This window comes from Synchiropus splendidus, chromosome 2, assembly GCF_027744825.2.
Source record: "Synchiropus splendidus isolate RoL2022-P1 chromosome 2, RoL_Sspl_1.0, whole genome shotgun sequence".
NCBI classification, from domain to species: domain Eukaryota; kingdom Metazoa; phylum Chordata; class Actinopteri; order Syngnathiformes; family Callionymidae; genus Synchiropus; species Synchiropus splendidus.
In genome coordinates, this window is record NC_071335.1 from 7,966,257 (window position 1) to 7,993,076 (window position 26,820).

The 26,820-nt window shown below is 46.0% G+C and overlaps 1 protein-coding gene across 14 annotated transcripts in view; it reads left to right on the forward strand.

The window, feature by feature from the left end:
* The window catches only part of LOC128754971 (teneurin-3-like), a 160,128-nt gene that overhangs the window by 63,944 nt on the left and 69,364 nt on the right, over positions 1-26,820 (forward strand). For 11 of the 14 annotated variants that reach the window (XR_008413993.1, XR_008413994.1, XM_053858002.1 and 8 more), the window contains 6 exons: positions 253-336; positions 6,635-6,759; positions 10,443-10,668; positions 10,891-10,992; positions 25,243-25,437; positions 26,247-26,447. Coding sequence is in view for 12 of the 14 variants with exons in the window: in XM_053858002.1 (XP_053713977.1) it covers positions 253-336; positions 6,635-6,759; positions 10,443-10,668; positions 10,891-10,992; positions 25,243-25,437; positions 26,247-26,447 (933 nt within the window). In the remaining 2 variants the exon portion in view is untranslated. Of the gene's footprint in view, positions 1-252; positions 5,898-6,634; positions 10,669-10,890; positions 10,993-25,242; positions 25,438-26,246; positions 26,448-26,820 lie in introns of all 14 variants that reach the window. The other 3 variants (XM_053858012.1, XM_053858011.1, XM_053858013.1) reach the window with 3 other exon arrangements.

Consider the following 26,820-nt stretch of genomic DNA (forward strand, 5'->3'; position numbering starts at 1 on the left):
CTGCCTTTTATAAGTGGAGGCACATTTTCATTAATCTTGCCTCAAGCTGGACACAACTTTCTGGTTGAGAGGCGATCACACTGTCTCATTAGCTGAACTGGACGAGTTGAAGTCTCAGATGTGGCAATCAGCATCATCCTCTTTAAGCCAGCCAAAAATGACCCAAACTTGTTCATGTTCACCACCTGACTACAACTTCATATTTTGGAATTTGTGGAACAGTTACTCACATTGCTGTTTGTGTGTCAACAGGTAAAATTTATCTTGTCAAGAACAACACCATAGACACAGGTGAAGTGGACATAGGGAGACGAACTGTTCAAGACGTTCCGCCGGGTTTGTGGCTATGCACACTCACATACAAACACACAATGGAGTCAACATATATTTTTTTGCATACATTACATCAAAATAATTAAAAATTACATGAGTAATCGCCCACAAAACTGTGGCATTTCATAGTATTAAAATTGCACTTTCAGGTCAAAGTGAATTATATTCATAACCACACTTTCATTGAAACCTGGTAAAACCAGATGTTGTAGGCTAAAGTAACTCTTGTCGGAGAGTGTATCTGAGGAGTGTATTAAAAATCCAGGAAAATCAGAGTTTCAAGATGCTGCAGTACAATACTTCGATTTGAGTTTTGAAACCTGCTCTGAACCCAAAACTCTTCAGAACTTTCCAGAGAAGATATACTGACAACTTGAACATACTTTTCAACCATTTGTTGTTATCCTTCTCTGCACTGAGCTTCATAAGGCGTTTGATCCTGTTCATGTGGGTCCAGTTTCAACTGTAGTGGCTGGAATGTGCTACACAATTCAGAACAAATGGCCATGTCAGTGGAAATTCTGAGTGTGATACCAAACTGAGTAACTGAAATGACCTCCAGATTGGAAAGGCACTACTACTGGACCTCACCACTGTGGTTCTGTTCCAGGCGTATATTACTGATGTTTTAAGAGACATGCTGTTACCTGGGGAACTGGACTTTTGCATCCTACACTGATGACAAAGGCAGCCAGAACAGGGGCAAGAGGTTCAGACGCTCTCTACACTGAAAAGCAGATGCATGCATTTTTATCGACTCCATACAAACATGATAAATGCCAGGCAGTAAGGGGTCTGATCACTGTCTGGGCGGACAACATTGTTCAAAAACAACTTTGCAGACTGTCAGAACTCGGAAACGGGAGTGCAGCGGTCCGGGACTCGTGATGTGTATGGAAGTTTGATAAATGTAACCAATAGCAAAGCCCGTTAGAGGGCAAGGCTTCAGCCCCACCAGAGGTTCAATCAACCCCGAACTTCATAAGCCCTGACAATAGCATTACAGATCCAATGTGACAGTCGCTGAGCTGCCACAGTGCCATCCCAGCAGAACGACCACCATAGCATACAAACAGTCTGTTCGAACGACGAAGAGACTGAGTATGGAGCACATAGCAAGCCAGAGCTGTCACCGAACATAGCAGATGCAACCGGGCAGACTTCTCATCTTGATGATGAGGACGAAAAAAGGCCCGAAAAGACACCACTCTTGACCTAAAAGAAGGCATTATAACCTTAGGTCTGAACGCAGGATTAGGGCACAGAGTAACAGAATCTCTGTCTGCCCCAAAAGCCATGCAGGGTGAATTCACTGACAAAGCAGCCAAGTCACTCACCCTCTTAGTTGAGACAAGAGCCAAAATAAGGGCTGTCTTCAGGCTCAAAAGCTCCAATGAGGCCAACACCAGTGGTTCGAAAGGTGAACCACACAAGCCATCCAACACTCCCTGAAGACTCCAGTGTGGGAAGATACTCCTGACTGGAGGTTTAATCCTCCTCGCTCCCAATAGAAAGTGTTTCACCACTGGATGGCTCCTGACCGAGAAACATCCATATCCCTGGTGGCCCACAGTGATAGCAGCAGTGAACACATGAAGCGTCGCTGCTGCCGGTCCCTTATCAAAGAGGTCTTGCAAGAAGACCAGAACCCCTGAAAGCAGACATGATGATGCCACCAAGTGTCTCTCCTCACACCATTTTCAAAACAGATTCCACAGTGAGGTATATGCTTTAGTGGTGGACAGTGCCCTAGCACTCTGTATTGTGTCCACCACCGATTGAGATAATCCGAGGGAGCCCAATCTCACCCTTTCAATTTCCAAACCTTTAGAGAACGACCTAATATGGGACGAGAGCGGATGGTTTGCCTCAGCTTGAGACAATACCCCTGTAAGGTCTAGAACAGGCCAAGGGGTCCCCACTGTCAGACTCACCAGATGCGAGAACCATCTGGTGCCCGGACTCTCCGGCGCCACCACCAGTACCGAGAGACCCTGTGTCCTCACACGGTGTAACAGTGGCAACATCAGTCATAGAGGAGGAAAAACGTAGAGAAGGCCACGTCCGATGCGTCAATGCGTCTACCGCCAACGTTGGGCTGTCTGACGATCTCAGAGAGAACCAGAGGGGACATTTAGCATTTGCTCAAGTAGCAAAGACATATGGAACTGGGACACCGAAACGATCCCAGATCATCTCTACCACCTCCTGCATGAGCTCCAACTCGTCCATGAGAGCTCCCCCCCTCAACATTCTGTCCGCTCCCACGTTCAGGAGGCCCAGGACATGACGAGCCCTTAGTGACATTAGTCGGTCGTCTGCCCACGTCAGGATGCTGGCAGCCACCCGATGAAGAGCCAGAGACCTCACGCCGCCCTGGCGCTTCAGATACGCAACTGCCGTGGAGTTGTCTGACCCGACTGAGACATGTTGCCCTGCCACCAGATGTGAGAAATGATGAAAGACCTTCTCCACCGCATGTATTCTGTCGCGGGGGACCCGTCCAAGTCCCTCCGACACTGGCCTGACGCAAGGTTTCTCCCCAACCTGTTAGAGACGCGTCCGTGAACACATGAACGTTACGTGGAATGCAACCCAGCTTCACACCTCTCTCCATCAGACCCAGGGAGTCCCAACAGGCCAAATCCTGTCGAACTTGTGCCGGCAGTATTAAGCGTCTGTGCTTGTCCCTGACAATGATGCAATCACAAACGACAAAAATAGCTCTGAAGACGTCTCATGTGGAGCAGCCCCAACTTCACTACCGGATGCGCCGCAGCCATCAGACCCAGCAGTGACATCGCTTTGTGCGTCCTTACTGAGGGGCTGTCCCATACCTTGCTGAGATGCTCCATCAATGACGCCATCCTCTCGTTCGATAGCAGAGCCGACCTTCCCCGCGAATCCAATAGAATCCAGAGAATATCCGAACGGAAGTCGATTGAACTGAAAACATTTTCCCCACCACCCAAAACGGAGGTACTGCCTGTGACGGGGAAGGATGGGAACATGAAAATAAGTGTCTGTCGGATCGATCAACGTCATCCAATCGCCGTGTCTGACGCACTGTATCAACTCGGGTCGTCAGCATTGTGAATGACCACCGTGCGATGTAGTAATTTAGGTCCCTGAGATCAAAAATGGGTCTCAACCCCCCTGATCATAACGCAGGTAGCATCCAACCTTTCTGCCTTTATTGAGGGAGAAACCGCTGCACAAACTGCATTGTTGCCGGGTCTCGCTGGTAAAAGCGCCGCCATCTTTGGTGTTGCATCTTGGGAGGTGAGGCATCACTGGACTCTGCAAATGGCCGCCCGAACGTCCCGGATGTTCCGCACCCGCTCTGTGAGACGGGAGATGCATGAAATGGTGACTACACTTACCACTGACGAAGCCAATATGGTGGGTCTCCGGCATAGCACCAGTTTGCCTAGCTTTCTTCATCACTCATACACAAGCCCCCTCCTCTCGTGAGTCTCTTACCCAGCAAGATGCTGCAGCTCTCCGGGTCTTGCAAGCGTGTAGACGTAATTACCCACATTACTAACCAGCCCTGGTGAAACCCTGAGCTAGTAGTACGAACCACGGACGGACATCAGAGCAGTATAAGCGACACCAACATAGTTTCTCTATTTTTTATTCACATTATGCTCGGGGGTGTCGGGAAGCCTCTGCCCCTCGATCCGGAGCCTCCCGGTCTCTGGTGTGACGTTCCTGGACCTCTCGTAGGGACCTGGTCTGGTCAGCCCAGAGCCCCTTGGAAAGGGTCCTGCTCTTGACGACTCCCCACCACCGCCGCTGCTGCTGCTGCAAACTTTGCGCGGTCTCTTGCGCTCCGCCAACCTCCTAGGGAAGGTTGGAGGAGATGGCTTCTGCAGGAATTCGTCCAGTACACCTTTGGGCTTTTTAACACCGTCCATAAGCTTCACCAGCTCCTCCACTGCGCCAAAAAGTGACTTTTGCGTTATGGGTGCCCCGATAACAAGCCGGCGCTCACTCTCTTTCAGCCCCATCCCAACTAGCCATAGGTTGCACATGGTCATCTGCGCCCCCGCGCACACACGCCTCCCCATCCTTCAACAATGCCTGGAACATCCTAAGAAGTCCAGCCGCCGAGATCTGGACTTCCTGGATGTCATCCTCCGAAAAGGAAATTTTGCCAAAAACAAGGCGATCAAGGGATCCGACCTGAGTGTCACACGCGAAGCTCCTGTCCGCCATCACAGACGTTAGCCGGTCATGTTCTGCCGGGAGAGTGTGCTTCGACGATAGGCCGGGGAATGTGATGGACCAAGGGAGGAGACCCACTCCGCGCCCAGGGAGGGGACGCCCTTCCTCCAGTCCACCCTCTCCACGTTGCAGTAGGCGGCGTAAGCTGAGGCGGGTGACTAGAAGGTTAGCGGACTTGTCCACCTCAGAGTGCCTCCAGAGCGTCGCCATTTTTGGGCACGTTGTGGTCATGCGCTGGGTCCGGAAGTCCTCCTCGTCTTCCTCCACCGGAGAGGACAGCATCTTCTCTCCCAGACGCTCGACTGCTGTTCTGAACAGCCCGGGCATGTCGTCCAGAGGGAACATATTGACTGCCGGTCTGACGGTGGGCTCTGGGTCCAGCTCATCGAATTCTTCCTCTGGCGCGTCCACATAGAGGTTGTGCGGGTCCTCCTCAACAAACACCCTATGGACGTCCTCCTCATTATAGTCCTCCCAGGGCTTCATAGGGGCGGACTTGGTTTGCCCGTCCTTGGCATGGCTGGTGGAGGGGAGGCAGACTGAGCCGACTGCCCTGACAGCAAGGAGGCCGCCTGCTTGTCTGGCTCTTCGCCGGGAAGCGTCGTGAGTGTAATATGTGGCCAACTCACCCTTGCAAACTGTTCATGCTGAAGTTTCCATCCTTTAAATTGCAAAATCCTATATATCCAATAGCACCCGATGGTGATACTAACTCAGGCTGAGTGAAAAAAGAGGACGAGCAGCAGCTAACAGGGGGTTTACGGGAGAGATGGAGCCTACCTGGGCAGAGAGTTAATCATTCGATTCTGAGGGGCGAGGTGGGGCCTCGGAGTGGAAGTAACCAATAGTGAACCCCTTAGAGGGCGGCGCAGTGTGACATAGAACTCACGTTTTCGCCTTTATTAGGCTGATAAGCAGATTTGCTTAAATGATTCATGCTGCCTACAGTAAGGAGGACTACGAGGAGGAAAGACGCTGATTTTTCCCAAGTTATTGAAGATCACCAGTCTACTCATTGATCATTTTTGACGTCTGGATTGGTACCTGAGAGTGACATAGATCAATCAAGGTGCTCTGTATTACACAGTTTATTTCTACTATTTTCTTGTAAAATAAACATGACAACACTCTTTCATGCTTAGTTTTGGCTGTGAAACACCACATTCCGTTTCAGCCGTGGCAGAGGTCCGTCATGAGTTCATATCTGAGGTGAGGATGGCGCAGAGGTGCGAGGCTGCACAGCATGGAGAGAATTGAACTCAGGCCACCCCAGACAGAAACCGCAGAGTGAAAAGCCTCTCAGTCACTGTGACGACCGCCATCAATTTGTTACTGTGAGTAACTTGTTTTTCCTATGCAAAGCATGTCAGAGGGGACATAGACATTTGGTACAGGGCAGAGCATGCTGCCATTCATCATGTTTGTGTGGAGTCGAGCTGTACATGTAGTTTCCAGCATCTAGCGAGTTGCCTGAGGCCAGATAGTAATTGTAAATTATAACAAGGTCATTCTTCTTTGCAAAAACAACTTTCCAAAGTTCAGTTATTAGTCCATCTAAGTAATTCCTATCTCAAATTTCAAAAAATGAAACTCAAGAAAATACTGGGTCTTAAAACATTAAGACGGTTGTCTTCCAACGATATAATTTAATGACTTAACTTGTAAATGCTTGAGAAAAGCTATGACTTCAACTGACCTACTCTCACCTCTGTTAATTTTTCTGTCTGCTCCGATCCAAATCAGCATTTTTTTTTCCTTTCCTAATTTAGAACATTGCCATTTTTCTTTATCTTTGTTACAGCCTTCTCTCATTGTGACAACAAGGTCTATTAGAGACTTAAAGACATTTGATTGTGAGTTTCTTAATTTCGTTATTTGAAATATACTCCCAACCACATTGTGGGGCACAAGGCCAGGAAAATGCCAACTGGAGGAACCCCATGTAATGAATCATATTGAAATATTCATTATGAAATTGCTCTAGAAGTTCCATGCCTGGGTCAATGTTGGAATCTGTTATGTCGCAGCAAAATGAAAATTGATTTGATACCTTTGTTCACGCATCACCTAGGTGTGTTTTGGAGGTCCCAGCTGCATGTTGACCAACCCCAGTTCTTGAAATTCAACATCTCTCTTCAGAAAGATGCTCTTGTTGGAGTGTATGGACGTAAGAGTGTTGCCCCCTCACACACTCAGGTAAACTACATAAACACTTGCAACAAACTCACGACACAGAAGGCATAGCATAAGGCGACAAACATTGTTGGTTAAACTACCCCGATACTACATTCTGGCATTGCTAGAAGTTAGTGATGTTCGATTCCACTGATTTCCTTTCCGATCCGATACTGAGTAATATTCGGGCTGGTATCTGCGATACCGATACCTATATGTATGTGACTACACCTAATCATAGCTTCCTTGAATACAGGGATGAGTAACTTGATTATTCATTTATTTACTCTGAAACAATAAGACATTCATTTTTTTAATTATTAACAATCACTATCAGTGTAATTCAACATGAACATGTTAACATGAAAACACTGAATATGTAGACACAGCATCCAACATTGTCAGCCCTCGCTCATAGGTTTTTGTTCAGGAACAATAGCATATTTACTGTCTCCCTCTTTAGTCTTCAATAGCAATTCAAAATTCACAGAATTCTGACCAGTCAAGGTTGTCTTTTTCACTCACGATGGTCAGAGGCGCTACTGCAGACCAGAGTCTCAGACAGACGTCGTGGAACTGACAGTGAGCACTCACCCTCCTTGATCTTTTATTGAAGAAAAAAATCTGAGATTAGAAGCAAGAGATTACGAATCATATTACAATGGAAAATTACCAGGAGGGTTTCAATATCTCTCGCCCGGGTGTTCACAATCTGTGTTTCTACACTTGAATCGCCTCATCCACAACGTGCGGTTAGTCGGCCCAGTTTCCAGTTGTTCTCTTCAGCGGTGCACAGTGACATTGTGACATTTAATCATAGATAACATAACGTTTGGTTAATTTCTTTTACATTTCCCTCCTGTTTATCAATGATTAAAACAATAATAACATAATGCAAAACCTTCTCATTACTTGAGTGGGAAGAAAACTACCCAAAACCCTTTTAACAGGGGAAAATTAATTGGAAATAATACAATATTTGGCAGCTAAACTTATGTTTTATTCATCTTTTCTACATTTTTCACCAAGACTGTTTTATTGTCTGGTCTGGTCTAGTTGAAGCACCTTTCTGTAACTCTTTATAATCTCTATGAAAAAATATAATACCTGACAATTCGTCAAACTTGACAGGTGTTAAGGTTATAGTTGTCTCTTTAATATAAAATTAATATACATTTAATATCAAATTGATATAAAGTTCTTAAAATAATGTGAATATAAAAATGATATCGAGTGATAGTGAAAATGATGTGGATATGAAGAAAAAAAAAGAGATGAAATAGAAATAAAAAGTGTATGAGGTGTGTAGATGGGTGGGTGCATCGATGAACCCAGTCACCACCGCCAAGGTGGGCGTGTGTGTGTGTGTGTGGGAACCATGACCGCGAGTCAACAGCCGCAAAACAGATGGAAGATGATGGCTTCGGAAAACAAAACTCCGATTATCAATGAGACATCTTTGACGGTCAGAGAGGAGCCGGTAGGAGCCCCGAAAAAATCTATGCTGTATCTTCGAAGAACCCAGTCGCCACCGCCGACTGACGTTCTTCAGGAGGAATGGTCTTGGGAGTCCTGCGGTCATAAAGGCAAATGGGGCTACGTATTCAAGTATGAGGCGCGTGAATTGCGTCTGCACCAACTGAAGGTGGAAGAGCTTCTGACGCCGCTGACCTATCAAGGTGTGTTATCATCCAGTGACTGGAGTATTCTACGGCTGGCGATCCCCAAGTTTCGAGCAGAAGAGAAAGAGCCCGGTGAATTTGCTATTGTCTGGATATGTAAGAACTCTGGATCAGGCCGTTGGTTCTACAAAGCTACTCGTAGACTAACGAACCCGTCATTGATCAAGGAAGAATATTTTACCTTGGAATACTTCAACACTAAATGCGGAATGTTCTGTACTCTGCTGAGCATCCTGATGTCGGTGTGGATCGACAAGATGGAGGAAATAGCGGGGAGAGTGGAGACGTTCAACAGTAGCTGGAAGTGGAATGATACTCTGATGGTGAAAAAAGCACTTTTCTTTTTGTATCCACCTCCTCTCCCTCTCTCTCTCTCTTACTTTCTCTCTCTTCATAACTCCTCCCTTTTATTTCAGACTACGGCCTTTCACCTCCTTTGTAACACGTGCACTAAGCGCTCTATGTGTGCCCCGTGTACGGCGCACGACTATAAAAAACCATCACCCAAGATGGATTTTCCATTCCACACATACACAGGGTGTGAACTCGGACCAAGCATGAGAGGGAAAAGACAACTAGTTTCCACCTATCTGGGCCCCGCTTCAACCATGAGCGCTGAGGCCCATGTTTCATCGCCATTCCACCCCGTGTTGGGGATAGCTTATTCCCAATCCAGCAACAAGGGACCCGCGTCCGAATCCGATTCAGATGATCTGACTGTGAACTACTATCAGTGGGCGACCCCCGATCCGATGGTTGAGGATCCTTCTCCTCTCCTCACCCAGACTATTCCATCTCCAGCCATGGGGAAAGAGGAGGAGGAGGTGGACGGTTGGATATCGGACGTCCTCCTGAAAGCAACAAAAAACATCACATTCCGTCTCTTGAGCCATGCTCTGACCAAGTTTGCTGAGATGAACTGCATCATGACGCCTTCACTGGAAAAAGAGATCTCTCTCCGTTCAATTTGCACCATCAGAATGTAGAATAACTGGCTCTCTGTCAAGATGGGAGACAGATCCCCGCCAAAGCCTTCCAGCCTAAATTCTGAAAGCGATGCTGGGGAATGAGTTTTGCGGGGTGTCGGCCTCGAATCAATTCCCTTTGACATTCAAAACCCCTGCCTATTTTGTCGTCAGTACTCACCCCTCCCATAAACCGGGCGATCATTGGTTAGCTTTAATCCTGGAAAAAGATGGGAAGGCCACTTTCTTGCATTCTTTTGGTCTTCCACCCCACTTCTCGCATTATCCCGTATCAATTCTAAGGTTTCTGGACAAACACTCTCAAGAGATCAAGTGTCATGATGCTCAGCTGCAACATATCCCGTCAGACTTCTGCGGTCATCACTGCATCTACTATCTCTACCAACGCGGCTGCGGATTATCTTTTGAGCAAGCACTCGGACGGTATAAAGATGAAAAATATCAACATCTCAAGGGAAAAAGAGGCGTCTGCCCATCCAAACAATACAACAGTACCCTGTCGGTTTGTAAAGAGCATTACAAGAAAATCTGAAATTATTAATTCATGGAAAAACCTGTAACCTCTAATCGTGTGTAATCGTGTTGGGAAAAAAAAACTGTACTCTTAAAATACAATGAATAAATCAACTTTATTGCTTAAAGACAAAAAATAGTATGCGTCTTTTTTCTTTGAGGGTACAGTAATCCAACACGGGGTTAAGGCGATCTGCTTTCTTTTCCTTATCGTGGGTGTCGTAGTCTCTTTCTTTTTCCCTCTGTCGTTTTCTCTGTATCGCTGGCGTGAGGTGTAGTAATCCGCTTACGTCGGTCGGCCATTCAACGGCATTGATCACGATCAAGTCTTGACTGTGTAGCCAAGAGGCTACTACAAAAGTACTGGGTTGCAAGTTAAATTACACAATTACTCATTGAGAACTCATTTGCTGACATGTCCATCCCCTTCAGTTCAAAAATCAAATGAAATATCTGCTCTCCTGGACTCTACCATATAATGGTTTTCTATACCAATTGTAACTTATTTATGTTTTCATTCTAGTATGACTTTGTGGAACTGCTGGATGGCAGTCGTTTCACTTCAAAAGAGAAAATTGTTGGTGGCATTGGCGGCCATGATAAGGAATATTTAGGAGTGCGATATGCTCGATCAGTGACCTTTCATGAAGCCGGATTCATACAGTTCCTTGACGTTGGCATCTGGCATTTGGCATTTTACAATGACGGCTGCAACATGGAGCAAATGTCTTACAACACACTCGTCATAGGTGAGTACAAGCCACATCTTTTATTTGTGTACATTTACAAGTGTGTGAGTGTCAAAAATGGCATCCTCAGGAGAGGACCACTCTTGTAAGGCACAGAGCCAGCAGTGCAGTGCCAGATGAGTGACACAGAGGAAGTGGGGTGATGGGATCTGTTGATAACACCCATGCCATAGACTATCCAAGCCAGCAATTAAAACAAGACTACCTCTGTCTTTCACTCAGAGTCGTTGCTGGAGTGTCCGAAGAACTGTCATGGAAATGGGGACTGTGTCTCTGGAGTGTGTCAGTGTTTTCCTGGATCTCTGGGCCCAGACTGCACCCGAGGTTTGTGAGCAAAAGATGTATTTTTTTCTAGTTTTAGTTCTATTCATTCTAGTCCTGATCTCAAAAGTAAGCCCTCCATCTTGTTTGTGTTCAGCCCAGTGTTTGCCTCGGACAGAAACAAATAAAAGGTTTACTAATATATATATATATATATATATATGTCCTGACTCATGCTAGTTTCACGTGTTGAAATCCTCTTTTCTGTGATATAGTAAGCCCCTAATAATGATGGTGCTCCACTTTTAAGTTATTGCTTTATCAGTTCTCCCCATCTGAAATCTTGTAGAATGTACAGTCGGAGCATTTCCACAGTTCCAGCCAACTCCCAGTACGTCTTTGAATACTGTAAACTTTGAAAATGTAAACTTAGGGCTCCACACATCATCCCTCCACTCAGTGAAGAGTCCCATGTCTCAGGAATAGGTTACCTGAGGATCCCGTCTGTGGCAAACTTGGATTCATAAGACAACTTCTTCATGCTATTTCCATTGTCAAATCTTGCAAATGGTGGTGTGCCGTTGTATCTGTAGCTTTTCATTTTAATACAGAAGCTCAATGCTCCGTTATTTCATTTCTTTTTCATTTGAGTTTAATAGATCCACTCATTCAAGTCTGATGACTATGGTGGAGTTTTGACCAAGTTGATACCATCAGATACCATGCATGGTCAGCAGCAGTGTGTTTTCGATCATTGCCCTTGGCAAAACGATGGTCTGATCCAAAATGTCTTCTTATGTACGGCGCAGCATGCTCTTTAAGGCTATACAGCAGGGGTGGCCAACCAGTCAGAGGCTAAGAGCCACATTGTTTTACTGTGTTACTGAAAAGAGCCACATCCTGCAAATATGTAAGGCTGTGTGGCCTGAACAGCTGGTCATGTGACTTAGCGGCAGTATAGCTGTTAAGGCATATCCCTGTGTGTCACATGGTTGTTGGTTCGCACTCGGCATGTCTCTTGTGCATTTATTATATGATATATAAAATTCACACATTTTACAGTGATCCTCCTCGAAATATCGAGCGGCGTAGATAGAAATGTGTCGGCAGTGTGGTGTTTACACTGTGGATGTTGATAGCAAGGTACAGAGAAGGTCAGGAGTTACTCTGGTCAACAGGAAGCTTCCTCGAGTTCCAAGGAGAAGAAGCATGCGAGGGCCACAATGAGGAAGAAAGTGGTGAGGTAGATGAAGTTAGGGAAGGTTTCAAGTGCATCCTAAGATTACATCGGGAATGACGTAGTGAGAGGAGAAGCTGTGGAAGTATGAGCTGGAAAGGAGAGGAATGAAGTTCCGTAGATGCACGATAATAAATGGGTGTACAAAAGAGAGAGAGGCAGGAGGCCTGGTGAAGGTGAGGAAGCAGAAGTGAAAACAAATGAGTTAAGGTTTTAGAGAAAGGTGCTTCAACTAGACCATATATCAATAAACACATACACAGACACACACATTAGTCTCTCTGTCTTAGTGAGGACGGTCAGTGACATAACACCCCATCAGCGTGATTAAGTTCTGGACAGTGACTCCAGATAAATAGAAAAGCCTTGTTTGTGCTCAGATTGTTTGGGATCTCTGCACTTTGAGTAACAAACGCCTGATGACTATCAATAGTTGTCATATAAATGAATGTTGCGAAGGGTCGCCTCGCCGCACTGGTTCGTTTAAATGGTGATTCAATGAAGCAAAAATCAGAACATGACACACACAACACTGATAACAGTGCCAAGACTTTCAATGGTGAAAGTGAGGTATCAAGAGCACTTACAACAATTGTCTAGCCAATACCTCAATCATTCTTTGATCATTGCTCTGGAGCTCATACTGTTTTGTCCGAGCGGCTTCTGTGCCAAGTAGTGCTTAGCGCGCATACTCTGTGCATTGAGGAGCCCGGTTTTGCTATGCGGAGTTGTCAAGTTCATATGCGAGAGAATATGAGCACGTGAATTTTTTTATTTAGTTTTTGTAAGTTTTATAAGGACTTAGTGACATCATCAAGACATGCTAGGACAGGGGTCAGGAACCTATGACAAAGGTGCTATTTGAATGGATTTCTGACATCAGAGCTCAGACAGCAAAATCCTAGCCACACTTGTGAGGAAATAATTACTGAATTACTGGATGTAATTTCAGTTCTACGAATACGTGCGGAGCCCTCTAACGGGCTTCGCTATTGGTTTAACCCAGTGTTTTTCAACCTTTTTTGAGCCACGGCACATTTTTTACATTGGAAAAATTTTGTGGCACACCACTAACCAAAAATGTTACAAAATGACACTCTGTATAGTATATTTAATTACAATATAATTTCTCAATTTATTTATACTCAGTCAGTGTGTAACCTGGGCCTGTTTAGATGAACACAAAGCCGATATCCTGGCAGGAGTAGAAGAAAGACACACACAAAGCTCTTCTTCAACAGCTCTCAGTCTCTCTCTGTTTTTAGTTCTTATAGCAGTTAGGCTTGAAAAGCTCAGCTCACACAGATATGTTGTGGAAAATGGGAGCAATGTCAGAACAGCTTTGTTGGCCAGAATGGGGAACTCCTTGGCAGCAGTCAACCAAAAACTGTCCAAAGGAAGATCAGCAAATCTTAGTTTTAAACCACGATCCTGTTTCAGTTCAGTTAGTTCCTCCTGCTCTTGTAAAGTCATGTCCTCTCCAACAACTGATGCCGAGCTGTATGGGTCCCTAACCCAGTCAAAGCATTCAGTGGAGGCTGAAGAGAAATAAAATGACAACTCCTCAAGACTTTTCAAATGTTTACCTATTACCTCAGACAGTGCAGCAGTGTTGCTTTGCCGTTTGTCTGTGAGTGGGAACATCTCCAGGTTGGCACGTTGCACATGTTGTTGCCAGAGGTGCACCTTTAAATGGAATCCATTTATTTTATCTGTGCTTGTAAGCAGGTTTTCATTTCGGCCCTGCATCCTTGTGTTCAGTTCATTAAGATGATGAAATATATCAGCCAGGTATGCCAGTTTTGCGCACCACTCATCACTTGCAAGCAGATTTGAGTAATCAGACCTCTCATTTGTCAGAAACATTTTAAGTTCCTCTCGCAGCTCATACACACGGGTCAGCACCTTACCGCGCGACAACCATCGGACCTCCGTATGGAGCAATAAGGCTTTATGCTCCGCTCCCATTTCCTCACACAGAGATGCGAATATACGGCTTTTCAGAGGTCGTGTCTTTACAAAGTTCACTATGCGCACCACATCGTCCAACACAGGAACCAGTTCTGCTGGTAAAGTCTTAGCAACGAGGGCCTCACGGTGCAAAAAACAGTGCGTGACAATCAGATCTGGGTTTCTTTCCTTCACTCTACTCACAAAGCCTTTGTTGCGCCCGACCATGGCTGCAGCTCCATCAGTGCACACACTTGTGCAGTTTTCCCACGTAAGTCCTCCCTGGTCAAGATATTCCGATGTGACCCGAAAAATTTCCTCTCCAGTTGTTTTTTCTGGCAGTGCCTTGCAAAATAGGAAGTTTTCTCTAATGGCATCTCCATCCACAAAACGCACATTGGCCAAGAGCTGAGAATGTCCACTAATATCCGTAGACTCGTCAACTTGCAACGCAAATTTCCTACTGATGCGTATCTTTTCCAAAACATGGCTTTCGATGTCTGTAGACATGTCATCAATACGCCTGGCAATTGTGTTATCAGAGAGCGGGACTTTAGCTATGTCTTTAACCGCATCAGGGCCGAGCATCTAGTTGACAATGGCTTTACAGGCAGGTAGTATTAATGTCTCTGCCACAGTGTGCGGCTTTTTTGATTTAGCAACAAGTTCGGCGACTAGGTAACTAGCTTTGAGCGCTTTCTCATTTACCTTTGTGGTTTTTCTCATAAACGTTGCCTGTTTCTCTGTGTTTACACGCAGGCGAACAAAATAGTCTATCGGCTTGTTTTGAAGCGACGGGTGTTTCGTTTGGAGATGGCGTTTAAGCTTGCTTGGCACCTTGGCGCTGTTGGATCACTTCTCGCCACACACCAGGCATAACGGAATAGGTGTCGTCTCATCCCCGGTGAAAGTAAATCCAAACGAAAGACAGCTTTCACTATATTGCCTTGAGCTCACCGTCTTTGCTTTCTTTTTCCCACCACTCATACTAGGGCCTTCATCCGGGTCAGAATCTTGTCCAGGGCCCAGTTCGGAGTTTGCAGTTGTCCTTTTTAAAAACTTCTCCATGACTGTCACCACGGCCTCTTAGGTGCATCACTAATTCTCTTGGAGGAACAATCAGCAATCAGCTACGTGTTGCCACACGGACAAATATTACATTACTCTGCCAGCCTTTACAGCACGGACACTGGACAATGACATAATATTTGCAGAAAATTATTAATAAATGTTAATAAAAAAAGTGATATTGGATAATTTCTCACGGCACACCTGACGATCTCTCACGGCACACTAGTGTGCCGCGGCACAGTGGTTGAAAATCACTGGTTTAACCACTCCGAGGCTCCGCCTCGTGCCTGAGAATTGATTGGCTTAACTCTCCACCCAGGAAGGCTCCACCTCTCCCCATAAATCCCCCTGTTCATCACCATTCGTCTCCTTTTGGAAACTCAGAGAGAACAGTGCCTGCTGGGCAGACTGTTAGAGGGCTCCGCACGTATTCATAGAACTGAAGTTACGTTCAGTAACTATTATTTCTATGTCATACGTGCTTTGCCCTCTAACAGGCTTCACTATTGGTTTAACACCTCGGCGAAGCCCGTAGGGATGAGTTCCCTCCCAGCATGGCCCTCAACCGAAGAACCAGCCGAAACAGAAGCCAAACACAACCAGTGACCCACCTCAAGGTGGCCCTGAAACCGTCTGCAAGACTGAATGGGCCACGGACCCTGACGCCATATCCCTGAGATATGCTCGGGCGAACGTGGAAGCTGATGCACATGATGCAGCTTCACAGATGTCCAGCATCTAAACACCTCTGAAGAAAGCAGCTGACGTTGAGATGGCTCTAGTCGAATGAGCCTTCAACCCAGCAGGAGGCTCCGCTCCTTTGGCCTCATATGCTGCGGAGATGGTTGCCCAGATCCAATGAGCTAAGCGCTGTGTGGTCACCGCCCTCCCGGCTGACTGACCACCAAAACATATGAAAAGTCTCTCCGACTTTCGTACCCCCTTGGTACGGTCCGGATAGGCCCCCCGGGCCCTCACTGGACAGACCAGGTGCAAACACGCCGCCTGCTCATCCTGATGTGGCGGAGGGGAAAAGGCTCTCAAAGAGATGACCCCTAACCTAAAAGCTGATGTGATCACTTTAGGGATATCAGATGGGTTCAGGCGGAGGGTGAACGAATCCCCATCATCCCCAAAAGACAAACATGTCGGGTTGATTGACAAAGCTGCCAAGTCCCCAACTCTCGGCGTCGCCGATTCCGGGAACCATCTGGTGCCTGGACTCTCTGGCGCCACCACCAACACAGAGAGACCCTGCGTCCTCACGCAGTGCAGCAGTGGGAGCATCAACTGCAGTGGGGGAAATGCAGCAGCGGACAGCAGCCCTTCGAGCCAGACTGGGTGAGCAAACGTGTCTACCCCCAGTGGAGGGCCCTGTGACGCCTTCAGAGAGAACCAGAGGGGACATTTCACATCCGCTCGTGAAGCAAAGAGATCCGCTACAGGAACACCAAACTGTCTCCAGATCTGTTCCACTATATGCTGGGAGAGTTCCCACTCATCCATTAGAACTCCCCCTCTGGACATCCTGTCTGCTCTGACGTTCAAGGTTCAATGTCGGGCTCTCTGAGACAGAAGGTGTCTGTCCGCCCAGCGCAGAATGTTGGCTGTCATTCGGTGAAGGGCTGGGGACCTCACCCCACCCTAGCCGTTCAGATATGCTACTACTGTGGAGTTGCACGTTTATGTGACGTGGGATGCATCTGAGTCGTTCTGCCGAGTCCCAGAATGTGAGATCCTGGCTGGCTTGACCAAACAATGTTACTAACCTGGGCTTGTCCCCCATTTCTGCAGATGTCATATTCAGGAGCAGAATCCTGAATATAACGGAGTAAAATGCTTCCTCCTCCTCTTCTTTGGCTACTGAGGCCACTGCGTCCTTACGTAGGAGGGCAGCGAGTACCTTATTTAAACACTCTCTCTCCTGTGGAGAGGGGGGACTTGATCGCGTCCCAGCGAAACATAGGGGCTGCCGGCAGAACTGCATGGCATAGCCACGCTTGACCATCCTGTCCATCCACGGTGACCGTCGACCGCAACGGACCGCCCACTCTCCGTGGAAGTCAATTGCGGGACGGTTGGATTGGTAGAAAGCCCGTCCGTATTCGTCACACACGGGGGGCCCACCATGAAAGTGCTGGTGAACATGTAACACCTCACTCGATATACTTTGAGGCTTTAATCTAGTTCTAAAAGAAAGAAAGTGACAAAGTGCCGCTTTGAAGTGGTCGCTTTTTACCTTGTGGCGCAGTGACGTTGGTGACAGCGTTGTGACGAACCGCTGGTCTCTGCAAATGGCTGCCAGAATCGGCTGGATGCGTCACAGTTACTTCCGGGGTCGCAGGGCCAAAAACAGGTCGAACTTGGTGACAGAGTGTCGGCCCAGGGCCGTAGATGGAGTAGGAAAAATCGGCGACTTTCTTATCATCTGGGGAAGGCGGCATCTCTCCTCCAGGGCTCGTGACAGCCTTCTTAAAGACAGGTCTGGCGTTGCCGTTGGGGTCGTCGACCTCCTCTGTGAAGAGGGACTCTGGATTCTCCTGTTCTCTCTTCTCCTCTCGTCCGACTCATCGTTCTCATCCCAAGGTTTGGAGAACTTCTTGGATCCCTTGGTTTTGTCCTCCACGATGGACGCTCGCTTCTCTCGCTCGTCAGCAGGCAGAGCCACACAAGCCGGACAAGAGGTCAAATCACGCAGATGAAAAATGGCAATGCACTTGACACATGGCGTGGTCGTCAAATTCAGGCATCTCTGCCTTACACACATTGTAGCGTTTCAAAGTCTCCATACTTCCAAGTATCCGATGATGATCACGATACACTCTCAGGCTGAGTGAAAAAGGAGGACACATAAATGCGAACAGGGGGTCTTATGGGGAGAGGTGGAGCCTCGGAGTGGAGGTAACCAATAGCGAAGCCCGTTAGAGGGCAGAGCACGTATGACATAGAACTGCAATTTCTCTGACTACATTCCGATTTATCCATCCTGTTCGACCGTTTAGAATGCAGTAGTACAAGAGGTGCCATCACCCTCAACAGCAAGCTGAGTAGCAGCGACTTCCAGTTGTTGATCACTATATTATGGAATTTTGCGGGCAAACGAGCCTCATGCTGCTAAGATTGAACTGCGTCACCTCAGACCAGTGAAATTATGGGCGTTTTGTTGACATTAAAGTGCTAAAATGTGCTGTTTTTGTCTGCATGTATTCCAGCTTTGTCTTTTTCCCACTTCTCTTCGGAGAGCTGTGCTGCTCACCTGACCGGCTGTGGAGGCCATATTGTAGCGATCAACAACTGCGATTGGTTGACTGGACTGGACTGCACAACATCATGGGAGCTGATCTTGTTGCGTATCAATTTTTTATTATTAATTCAGTACAGCTGTTATCCACTCTTTCATCGTCTTAAATGTCATCCAGCATCCTGGGGGCACTCCAAGCACAAGTAGCTGAAAATTAGGGTGAAGAAGAAGGTACATACAATACAGCGGGCGTACGACAAACATGCACTGTCCAAGCGCTTTACCAGGAGGCAAGAACTAAGGTGTAGCATGCACTCAAATCTGCGGTGAGAGTGGGGCTTACTTGTGTCTACTCAGAATCAGAATCTTTATCAGCCTTATTAAGCAAGCAACGTGCAACAATAAGGACTGATCACAAATTCATCAATCTGATGGCCGAGGGGGAAGAAGCTGTTCCTGTGATCGGAGGTTCTGGTCTGGATTGACCACAGCCTCCTGCCGCTGGGAATAGGGGCAAACAGTCCATGACCAGGATGAGAAAGGTCGGCTCTGATCCGACCTGCACGTCTCTGGGTCCTGGAGACATACAGGTCATGAAGAGGTCGCAGGCTGCAACCGATCACCTTCTCAGCAGATTGCACAATGTGCTGCAGTCTGCTCTTGTCCCTGGAGGTGGCGCTGCTGTACCACACAGTGATAGAGGGGGTGACGATGGACTTGATGATGACTGCATAGAACTCCACCAGTAACTTCGTTGGCAGTCGTAGTTTCCTTAGCTGCCGCAAGAAGAACATTCTCTGCTGGGCCTTTTTGATGAGGGACCTGATGGTCAGCTCCCATTTGAGGTTCTTGGCGATGGTGGTTCCCAGGAAGCAGAAGTAGTCCACAATGGGAATGGGCAAACCAGCCAACATGAGAGGGGACAGAGGAGCCATGATTCTTCTGAAGTCATTGATCATCTCCACTGTCTTGTGGGTTGGTTGTTGTGGCTGCACCAGGACACCAGCCAGTCAACCTCCCTCCTGTAAGGGCGTTTCTATACTGCGGGTTCTGTCTTGAGACAAAGCTCTTTCGGCTCAAAAGTCCAAGATGTGAACACAAGCAAGTCGGGTTTGATCCCGGCTGCAGAGCTGCACTTGCACTTCTCGGGAAACTCTCAGCGGGTCGTGAGCTTCTCGCCTCAGGCGACTTGGCACCAGATGCCAGAAACTACGTGTACAGCACAACTTCACACAAACATGATCAATGCTGGCCAGAAAAGGGTCTGATCGATGTCTGGGCAGACAACATATTTCAAAAACAACTTCTCAAACTCCCAGAACACAGCGGTGTGCAGCTGAGAGCTGCAGGAAAATTGTGCTTGGCAACAGGAGCGCAGTGGTCCAGGACTGTGCGGATGTTTGATGGAGCTGTACTTAAATGATGAGTCAATCAAGACGCTCTGTATAACGCAGTTTTTTTCTGCTATTTCAAACATGACAACACTCTTTCATGTTTAGGTTTGGCTGTGAAACGTCACATTCTGTGCAGCCGTGGCAGAGGTCCATCATCAGTTAATATCTGAGGTGATGACGACTCGTAGAACTAAGAATTGACAGAAATAATGATGTTAAGCTGGTGGTGGGTTGTCACGTGACTCATGGCGACTTCCTGTAGATGTGTGTCATTGTGGCCAGCTGAGGAGAAAAAAAGGGACATCGCCTGAAGCGCAGAGGTGCGAAGCTGCACAGCAGGGAGGCGAATCGAACTCAGGCCACCCGAGACAAAACCTGCAGTGTGAAAAGCCCCTAAGCCGACTCATCTCCATCTGAAATTAGCCCAATGATGGTGGGGTCATCCTTAAACTTAATCAGCATCACGGACTGGTGGCTGGAGGTGTAGCAGTTGGTGTATAGGGAGAAGAGCAATGGAGAGAGAACACAGCCATGAGGAGACCTGATGTTGAGGGTCCGAGTGATACAGTCCGGTCGAGAACCATGGCCTCAGACTTGGAGGTGCTGATCCTCATCCCGGCCGCTTCACACTCTGCACACGCTGCAAACCGCCCCAGTGCATGCTGAAGGTCCCGGTCCGATGTCGCCAGCAGAACAACATCGTCCTTCATTGAAGGCCTTTTCACATTTTACTGTCCACTCCCATCTTGATGTTTTGTTTAACAGTTCATGGAGTGGCATCAACTTACTCGCGAGGTTTGGAACAAATTTAGCATAGTAAGTTAACATCCCAAGGAAAGATCTCAGCTGACTCACGTTTGTCGGGGCTGGAGCATCCACAATAGCCTTCATCTTCAACTGTGACTTTTGGAGACCTGTGCTGTCAATCACATAGATAGATATTATCTAGATATTCGACAGACGGCCTGAACAAATCACATTTGTCTTTCTTCACTTTCAATCCGTACTCCTCGAGTCGCTGCAGGGTTGCCTCCAGATTCTGCAGATGAGAATGATCATCTTTTCCTGTGATGAGTAAATGGTCCAAGTGACACTGTACACCTAAAAGACTGGTCAAAATCTGGTCCATGGCCCTTTGGAATAATGCTGGGGCAGACGTGATACCAAAAGGAAGTCTCTGGTATCTGTACAATCTGTACAATTGTGTGTCACAATAGTTAACAGCTCTTGTGACTGAGGCTCTACATGCATCTGGAGGTAAGTATGAGACATATCTTTCTTGGAGAATTTCTGACCTCCAGCCAGATTAGAGAAAAAGTCTTCTATGGGAGGTAATGGATATTTAACAATTGTCAACACTGGCTTTACCGTAACTTTAAAGTCCCCACAGATTCTTAAGGTTCCGTCCTTTTTTAACACAGGAACTATAGGCATGGCCCATTCAATGGTTCTGACTTGTTTCAGTACTCCACACTTCAATAACCTCTCTAATTCAGCTTCCAATTTTGGTTTTATAGCGTAAGGTACTGGTCTCGCCTTCAGACACTTTCTTGTACTTCCTTGCTTAACTATTAGCTTGACCTTGATATCTTTCATGCTATCTACTATCTCAACTACTTGAGGATGCATTCTCAAAACTTCCCAAAGAGAACTTGTTTCTCCATCGCTCATCATGAATACTTCTTGCCACTTCAATTTTATCTTCTTTAGCCATCTGCGTCCAAGTAAAGGTGGGTGGTTTCCTGCAATGATCTATAGAGGAAGAGTTTCTGTTTGTTGGTTGTACTCTACTTTCACATTCACCGCTCCTAACACTGGAACAGGCTCGCCACTATATGTCCTCAACTTGAGCCTTGTCTCCCACAGGGGAAGGTGATGCAGTTTTTCTTTGTACACTTTCTCAGATATCATGGAGACGCGAGTACCAGTGTCCACCTGCATGCGAACCAGTTTGTTCTCCAGTAGTGGTGTGTGATCAGCATCACTATCCATAACAGATAAAATGTGTACAGTATCATCATCTGAATCAGTCAGTCCACCGTGATCCTGTTCCATCCGATTCACATGTTTCGTCTTGGTTCTGAAAAATCCTCTTTTCTTTTCCTTTGGTGGGTTGAGCATCTTTTTCCTGCAGCCTTGTTCAATGTGACCATTGTAAACGCAGTTTTAACAATCCAAGCCCTTACACCAACACTCTGATGCTTGATGTCCTGCTTTTCCACAGCAGTAACATTGCTGACCAGGTGCGGTGTTCTTCATGGTCTCCTATGTGACCGTATGCACTTGGACGGATGTACTTAGCTGTTGGACTTCTCTCCAACAGCTCTCAACATGTCAATTTCTATTGACATGTTGATCTCAAAAGCCTTTTCCAATCTCAAGTTACCTTCAGTCAATAACCTCTTTAATAAACTGTGATACAGACTCCCCTTCTTCTTGGTTCCTATTGAGGAATCAAAATCTTTTAGCAATTATCAGTGGTTTTGGGGAATAGTGGTTCTTGTGACTTTTTCTCTGCCACAGTTCGATTCCCGATGTTGAATGACAGATGTTTCTTGAATTCCCCTTGCAAGTTTAAGTTTGACAGTGATGTGTATACTGCCATCTGTGGTGACATTTTTTGCTGTTTTCGCAGTCTTACCTCATGAACAAATAAATGTGGGATGGTGGGCAGTGACGTGGAACTCACTTTACGACAGTTTGAAATCCTGCTTATAGCTAGGATTTTGAAACAGGGCGTCCCACACCCAACCCATTCCCCTGCTGACACACCATGTCAATGACTGACTGAACAACTTGCTTTGTAAAGAAGCTGAAAACATCTATTTTTACAAACGCACGTTGGTGCAGGAAACAGAGGTGACGAGAAAGTGATGGGAAAGTTTGGTATCCAGGATAGGAACACTGAAGGTCAGATGCTTGTAGACTTTGCAAAAAGGATGGAAATGGCTGTAGTCAATACTTTCTTCCAGAAGAGAGGAGCATAGGGTGACTTACAGGAGTGGTGGTAGGAGCACACAGGTGGATTATATATTGTGTAGATGATGTCATTTAAAGGAGATAATGATTGTAAAGTACTAGTGGGTGAGAGTGTGGCCAGACAGCATAGGATGGTGGTGTGCAGGATGACCATGGTGGTGAGGAAGGTGAAGAGGGCAAAGGCAGAGAAGAAGACAAAGTGGTGGAAGCTGAAAGAGGAAGAGTCTCGTGTTGCTTTCAGGGAGTGATTGAAGCTGGCTTTGGGTGGCCAAGAAGGATTTCCAGATGACTGGACAAATACCGCTGAGGTGATCAGGGAGACAGGTAGAAGAGTTCTTGGTGTGTCATCTGGAAGAAAAGTGGACAAGGAGACTTGGTGGTGGAACGAAGTGCAGGACTGTGTACAAAGGTAGAGGTTAGCTAAGAAAAAGTGGTATGTTGAGAGAACAGAAGAGAGTAGACAAGAGTACAGGGAGGCCCAGCATAAGAAGGTAGTGTCAATGGCCAAACAGAAGGCCTATGACATGATACAGGATTGCAAGGCAGAGAGATAGAGATGGGAAGGACGTGCAGCAGGTTAGGGTGATCAAGGATAGAGAGGGAAATGTTCAGACTGATAACATAAGTGTGTTGGCAAGATGGAAAGAGTATTTTGAAGTGCTGATGAATGAGCAAAATAAGAGAGAACAAAGAGTAGAAGCAGTGACCATCGTAGATCACGACGTAGCAAAGATTAGTAAGGCTGAGGTGAGAAGGGCATTGAAGAGGATGAAGAGTGGAAAGGCAGTGGAGACGAAGTGTGCTGGTGCCCATCTTCAAGAACAAAGGAGATGTCCAGTGTTGTGGCAACTATCGAGGGATTAAGTTGATGAGCCATGTGATGAAGTTGTGGGAAAGAGTAGTGGAAAGTAGACCAAGGGCAGAAGTTAGCATATGTGAGAAACAGTTTGGCTTCATGCCAATAAAAGAGCACTAAAGATGAAGTGTTTGCTTTAAGGATGTTCATGGAGAAGTACAGAGAAGGTCAGAAGGAGTTCCATTGTGTGTTACAGGATGTATCGATAAAGAAGGTAGAGGATTTTAAGTACTTAGACTCAACTGTCCAGGGCAATGGAGGGTGTGACAAAGAGGTGAAGAAGCGGGTGCAAGCAGGATGGAATAATTGGAAAAAAGTGTCAGGTGTGATGAAGGGAAAGTGTACAAAACAGTGGTCAGGCCAGCGATGTTGTATGGTTTGGAAATAGTGGCACTGAGGAAAAGACAGGAGGCAGAGCTGGAGGTAGCAGAGATGAAGATGCAGAGGTTCTCTCTGGGAGCGACCAGGATGGATAGGATCAGGAAGCAGTATATCAGAGGGACAGCACCTGTCAGGTGTTTAGGAGACAAAGCCAGAGAGTCTAGATTGAGAAGGTTTGGTCATGTACAGAGGAGAGATAGCCAGTACATTGGTAGGAAGGCCACACACATCTCTCGCAGAACCCGGTTGTGTCTGACAGACTGCTGCCCATTTTGTTTAGTGGTTAAATTGAGCCGTCTGTTTGCTGTCCCCAATGTATTTCATGTGTCACAGTTTACTTTTACGATGGACCGTGTACACATTTCCTTGACGCTATTGAAGACAATTACAAATGATCTGAAAAAATGATCATTTAGACATATTTTAGTCCCCAAGTCATTATTAAAATTGTCAGTCCTTTGTTTATTGTGATGAAAAATCTTTTCACAATTCTCTCTCCTATTTTTTTATTTTTTTTACATTCATACTTTGACCAAATCAGAATTTGCTGACGGTCCCCAGCTGATGCGAGGTGATGAGAGTTGTAGCAAGCAATTGCGCTGCCTGTAGGAGTGTGTCCGCGATCAGTGAACCCTAATCGGGGACGCGGAAGAGGAGGCCACCGCTATCAGCGGATGTCATTAATCAAGCAATGTGCTCTTAGTGTATTGAGAAATCGAAATTTAAGTTGACTTACAGGACTATGGAAATCCAAATGGACTTCATTAATAAATATCTATAGCTGACTGACAAAGACAATGCATTACAAAAGGGCTGAAATTATTAGATGAATTCTTCTCACAGCTCATGTTTGACCACTCAGATCACTTTGAGATGGGAGAATTGTTGTATATGTGATGTGGTATTGAAATAAACTTCTTCATATCAGCTTGGTTGGACTAAAGAGGACGTCAAGCTTCGTCTGTGAGTGATGTAACTAACCAAGTGTGCAAAGATAAGGAACAATATAGTGACAAACTCCTGTTTCATGTGGACGCTGTTCCAGGTTGCAGATGTCTGCGGAGGTGGGCTGAAGGTTTCCTCTTGACCAATACCTACAGAGTATTTTGTTTTTCTTTGTGGATGTAATGCACATGTGCATTGTGGGTTTAAAGAGCAGACTAATAAACCATTGCTTACATCAACCTGCTTCTATTTCCTCCAGCTGCCTGTCCAGTACTGTGCAGTGGTAATGGACAATACTCCCGTGGGAGATGCCAGTGCTTTAGTGGCTGGAAAGGCACTGAATGTGACGTATCATCGAACCAGTGCATCGACATCCACTGTGGAGGACATGGCATCTGCATCATGGGTGCCTGCATTTGCAACACTGGATATCAAGGAGACAACTGTGAGGAAGGTATGGAGTAGAGCAGTGAGTCTTAACCATTGGGCCGGGTCCCATGGTTTGGCCGTTGGCCCACCCCTAGAGAAGTTTTTTGTTTTACACTTATGAGCTGCGAGGGCCACAAGATGCTCAGCCACGTGCAGTAGTGTGTCACTGAATTGACTTGACAGCTGCAAATCTGTGATAATAATAAAAAATAATGCCACCGACCCCAACAGTGAAAATTTTATATATACATATATATATATATATTTATTTATTTATTTCCGAATTGTATTCAGTTTTTCCAAATTTCTCAACAGTTTGCATCAAGTGTATTTTTTTTTTTTTTCGTTTTTTTCTTCAGTAAATTTGATGAGCATGACTTGCACCTGGTTCTGCTGCTGATTGGACTTTTCTATGACCAATATCTTTGCAATAATCACTTGGTTTCATGTCATTTCACAAAGTTTTCGTTTGTTTCCATGTAAGTTGATTAAATATGGTTATAAACCACAAATGAAATCAAGACTACTGAATCAGATCTATTACTTGAATGGGCCCTGGGCCCATTTGTTCTGGGAAAGGTGGGCCCCAAGTTCCAAAAGGTTAAGAACCCCTGGAGTAGAGGATGATACTTTTGGTGACCAAAATATATTTTGAATAAAACTACATAACAGACGAAAGAGTTGTTGTACGATGTTGATTTCTCGTCATCTTGTCAAATTAAAATTCTGAGCAAAACATGAAATCAACCTTGGAGGTCTCGTCATTAATGAATTGAACTGCTCGAGAACTGATATGAAAGTTGATAAACTATTAATAAATAATTTCCTGTCCAGTGGACTGCATTGACCCCGGTTGTTCAGCTCACGGAATTTGTATTCACGGACAATGTCACTGTCAACCTGGATGGGGAGGGAGCAGCTGTGAGATTGCCAAGGCCATGTGTCCAGACCAGTGTTCAGGTCATGGTACCCACGACCCAGAAACCATTACCTGTAAATGCGACCGGAACTGGACTGGGCCGGACTGTTCTTTAGGTATGTATATATTTGTCTCTCTCAGTCAGTAGGCTGTCTAAACATTAGACATTAATTTCAGTTGTCAATTTTTGTCTCATACCTCACGTCAAGTTTGTTGAAGCTGGCAGGAAGGTTTGTTGAAAAAGAAGAGTAAAGTGGCATCACTGTGAACAGTGTATGATCGGCTTCAAAAGAGTCAGCTTACATTGAAACTAATAATCCGAGACAATTGAAATAAATGTTTGATGCATCCATGTCACTGCTTTGAGAGACCCTCTTGATGGCCATGATCAGTTTGTGTGTAAAAAGTTTCCTTATGTTTGGCTCCCGATTTCACCATGTGTTAAAGCCATTTTGTATTCATTGCACATCATTGCACAGTCTTGCACAT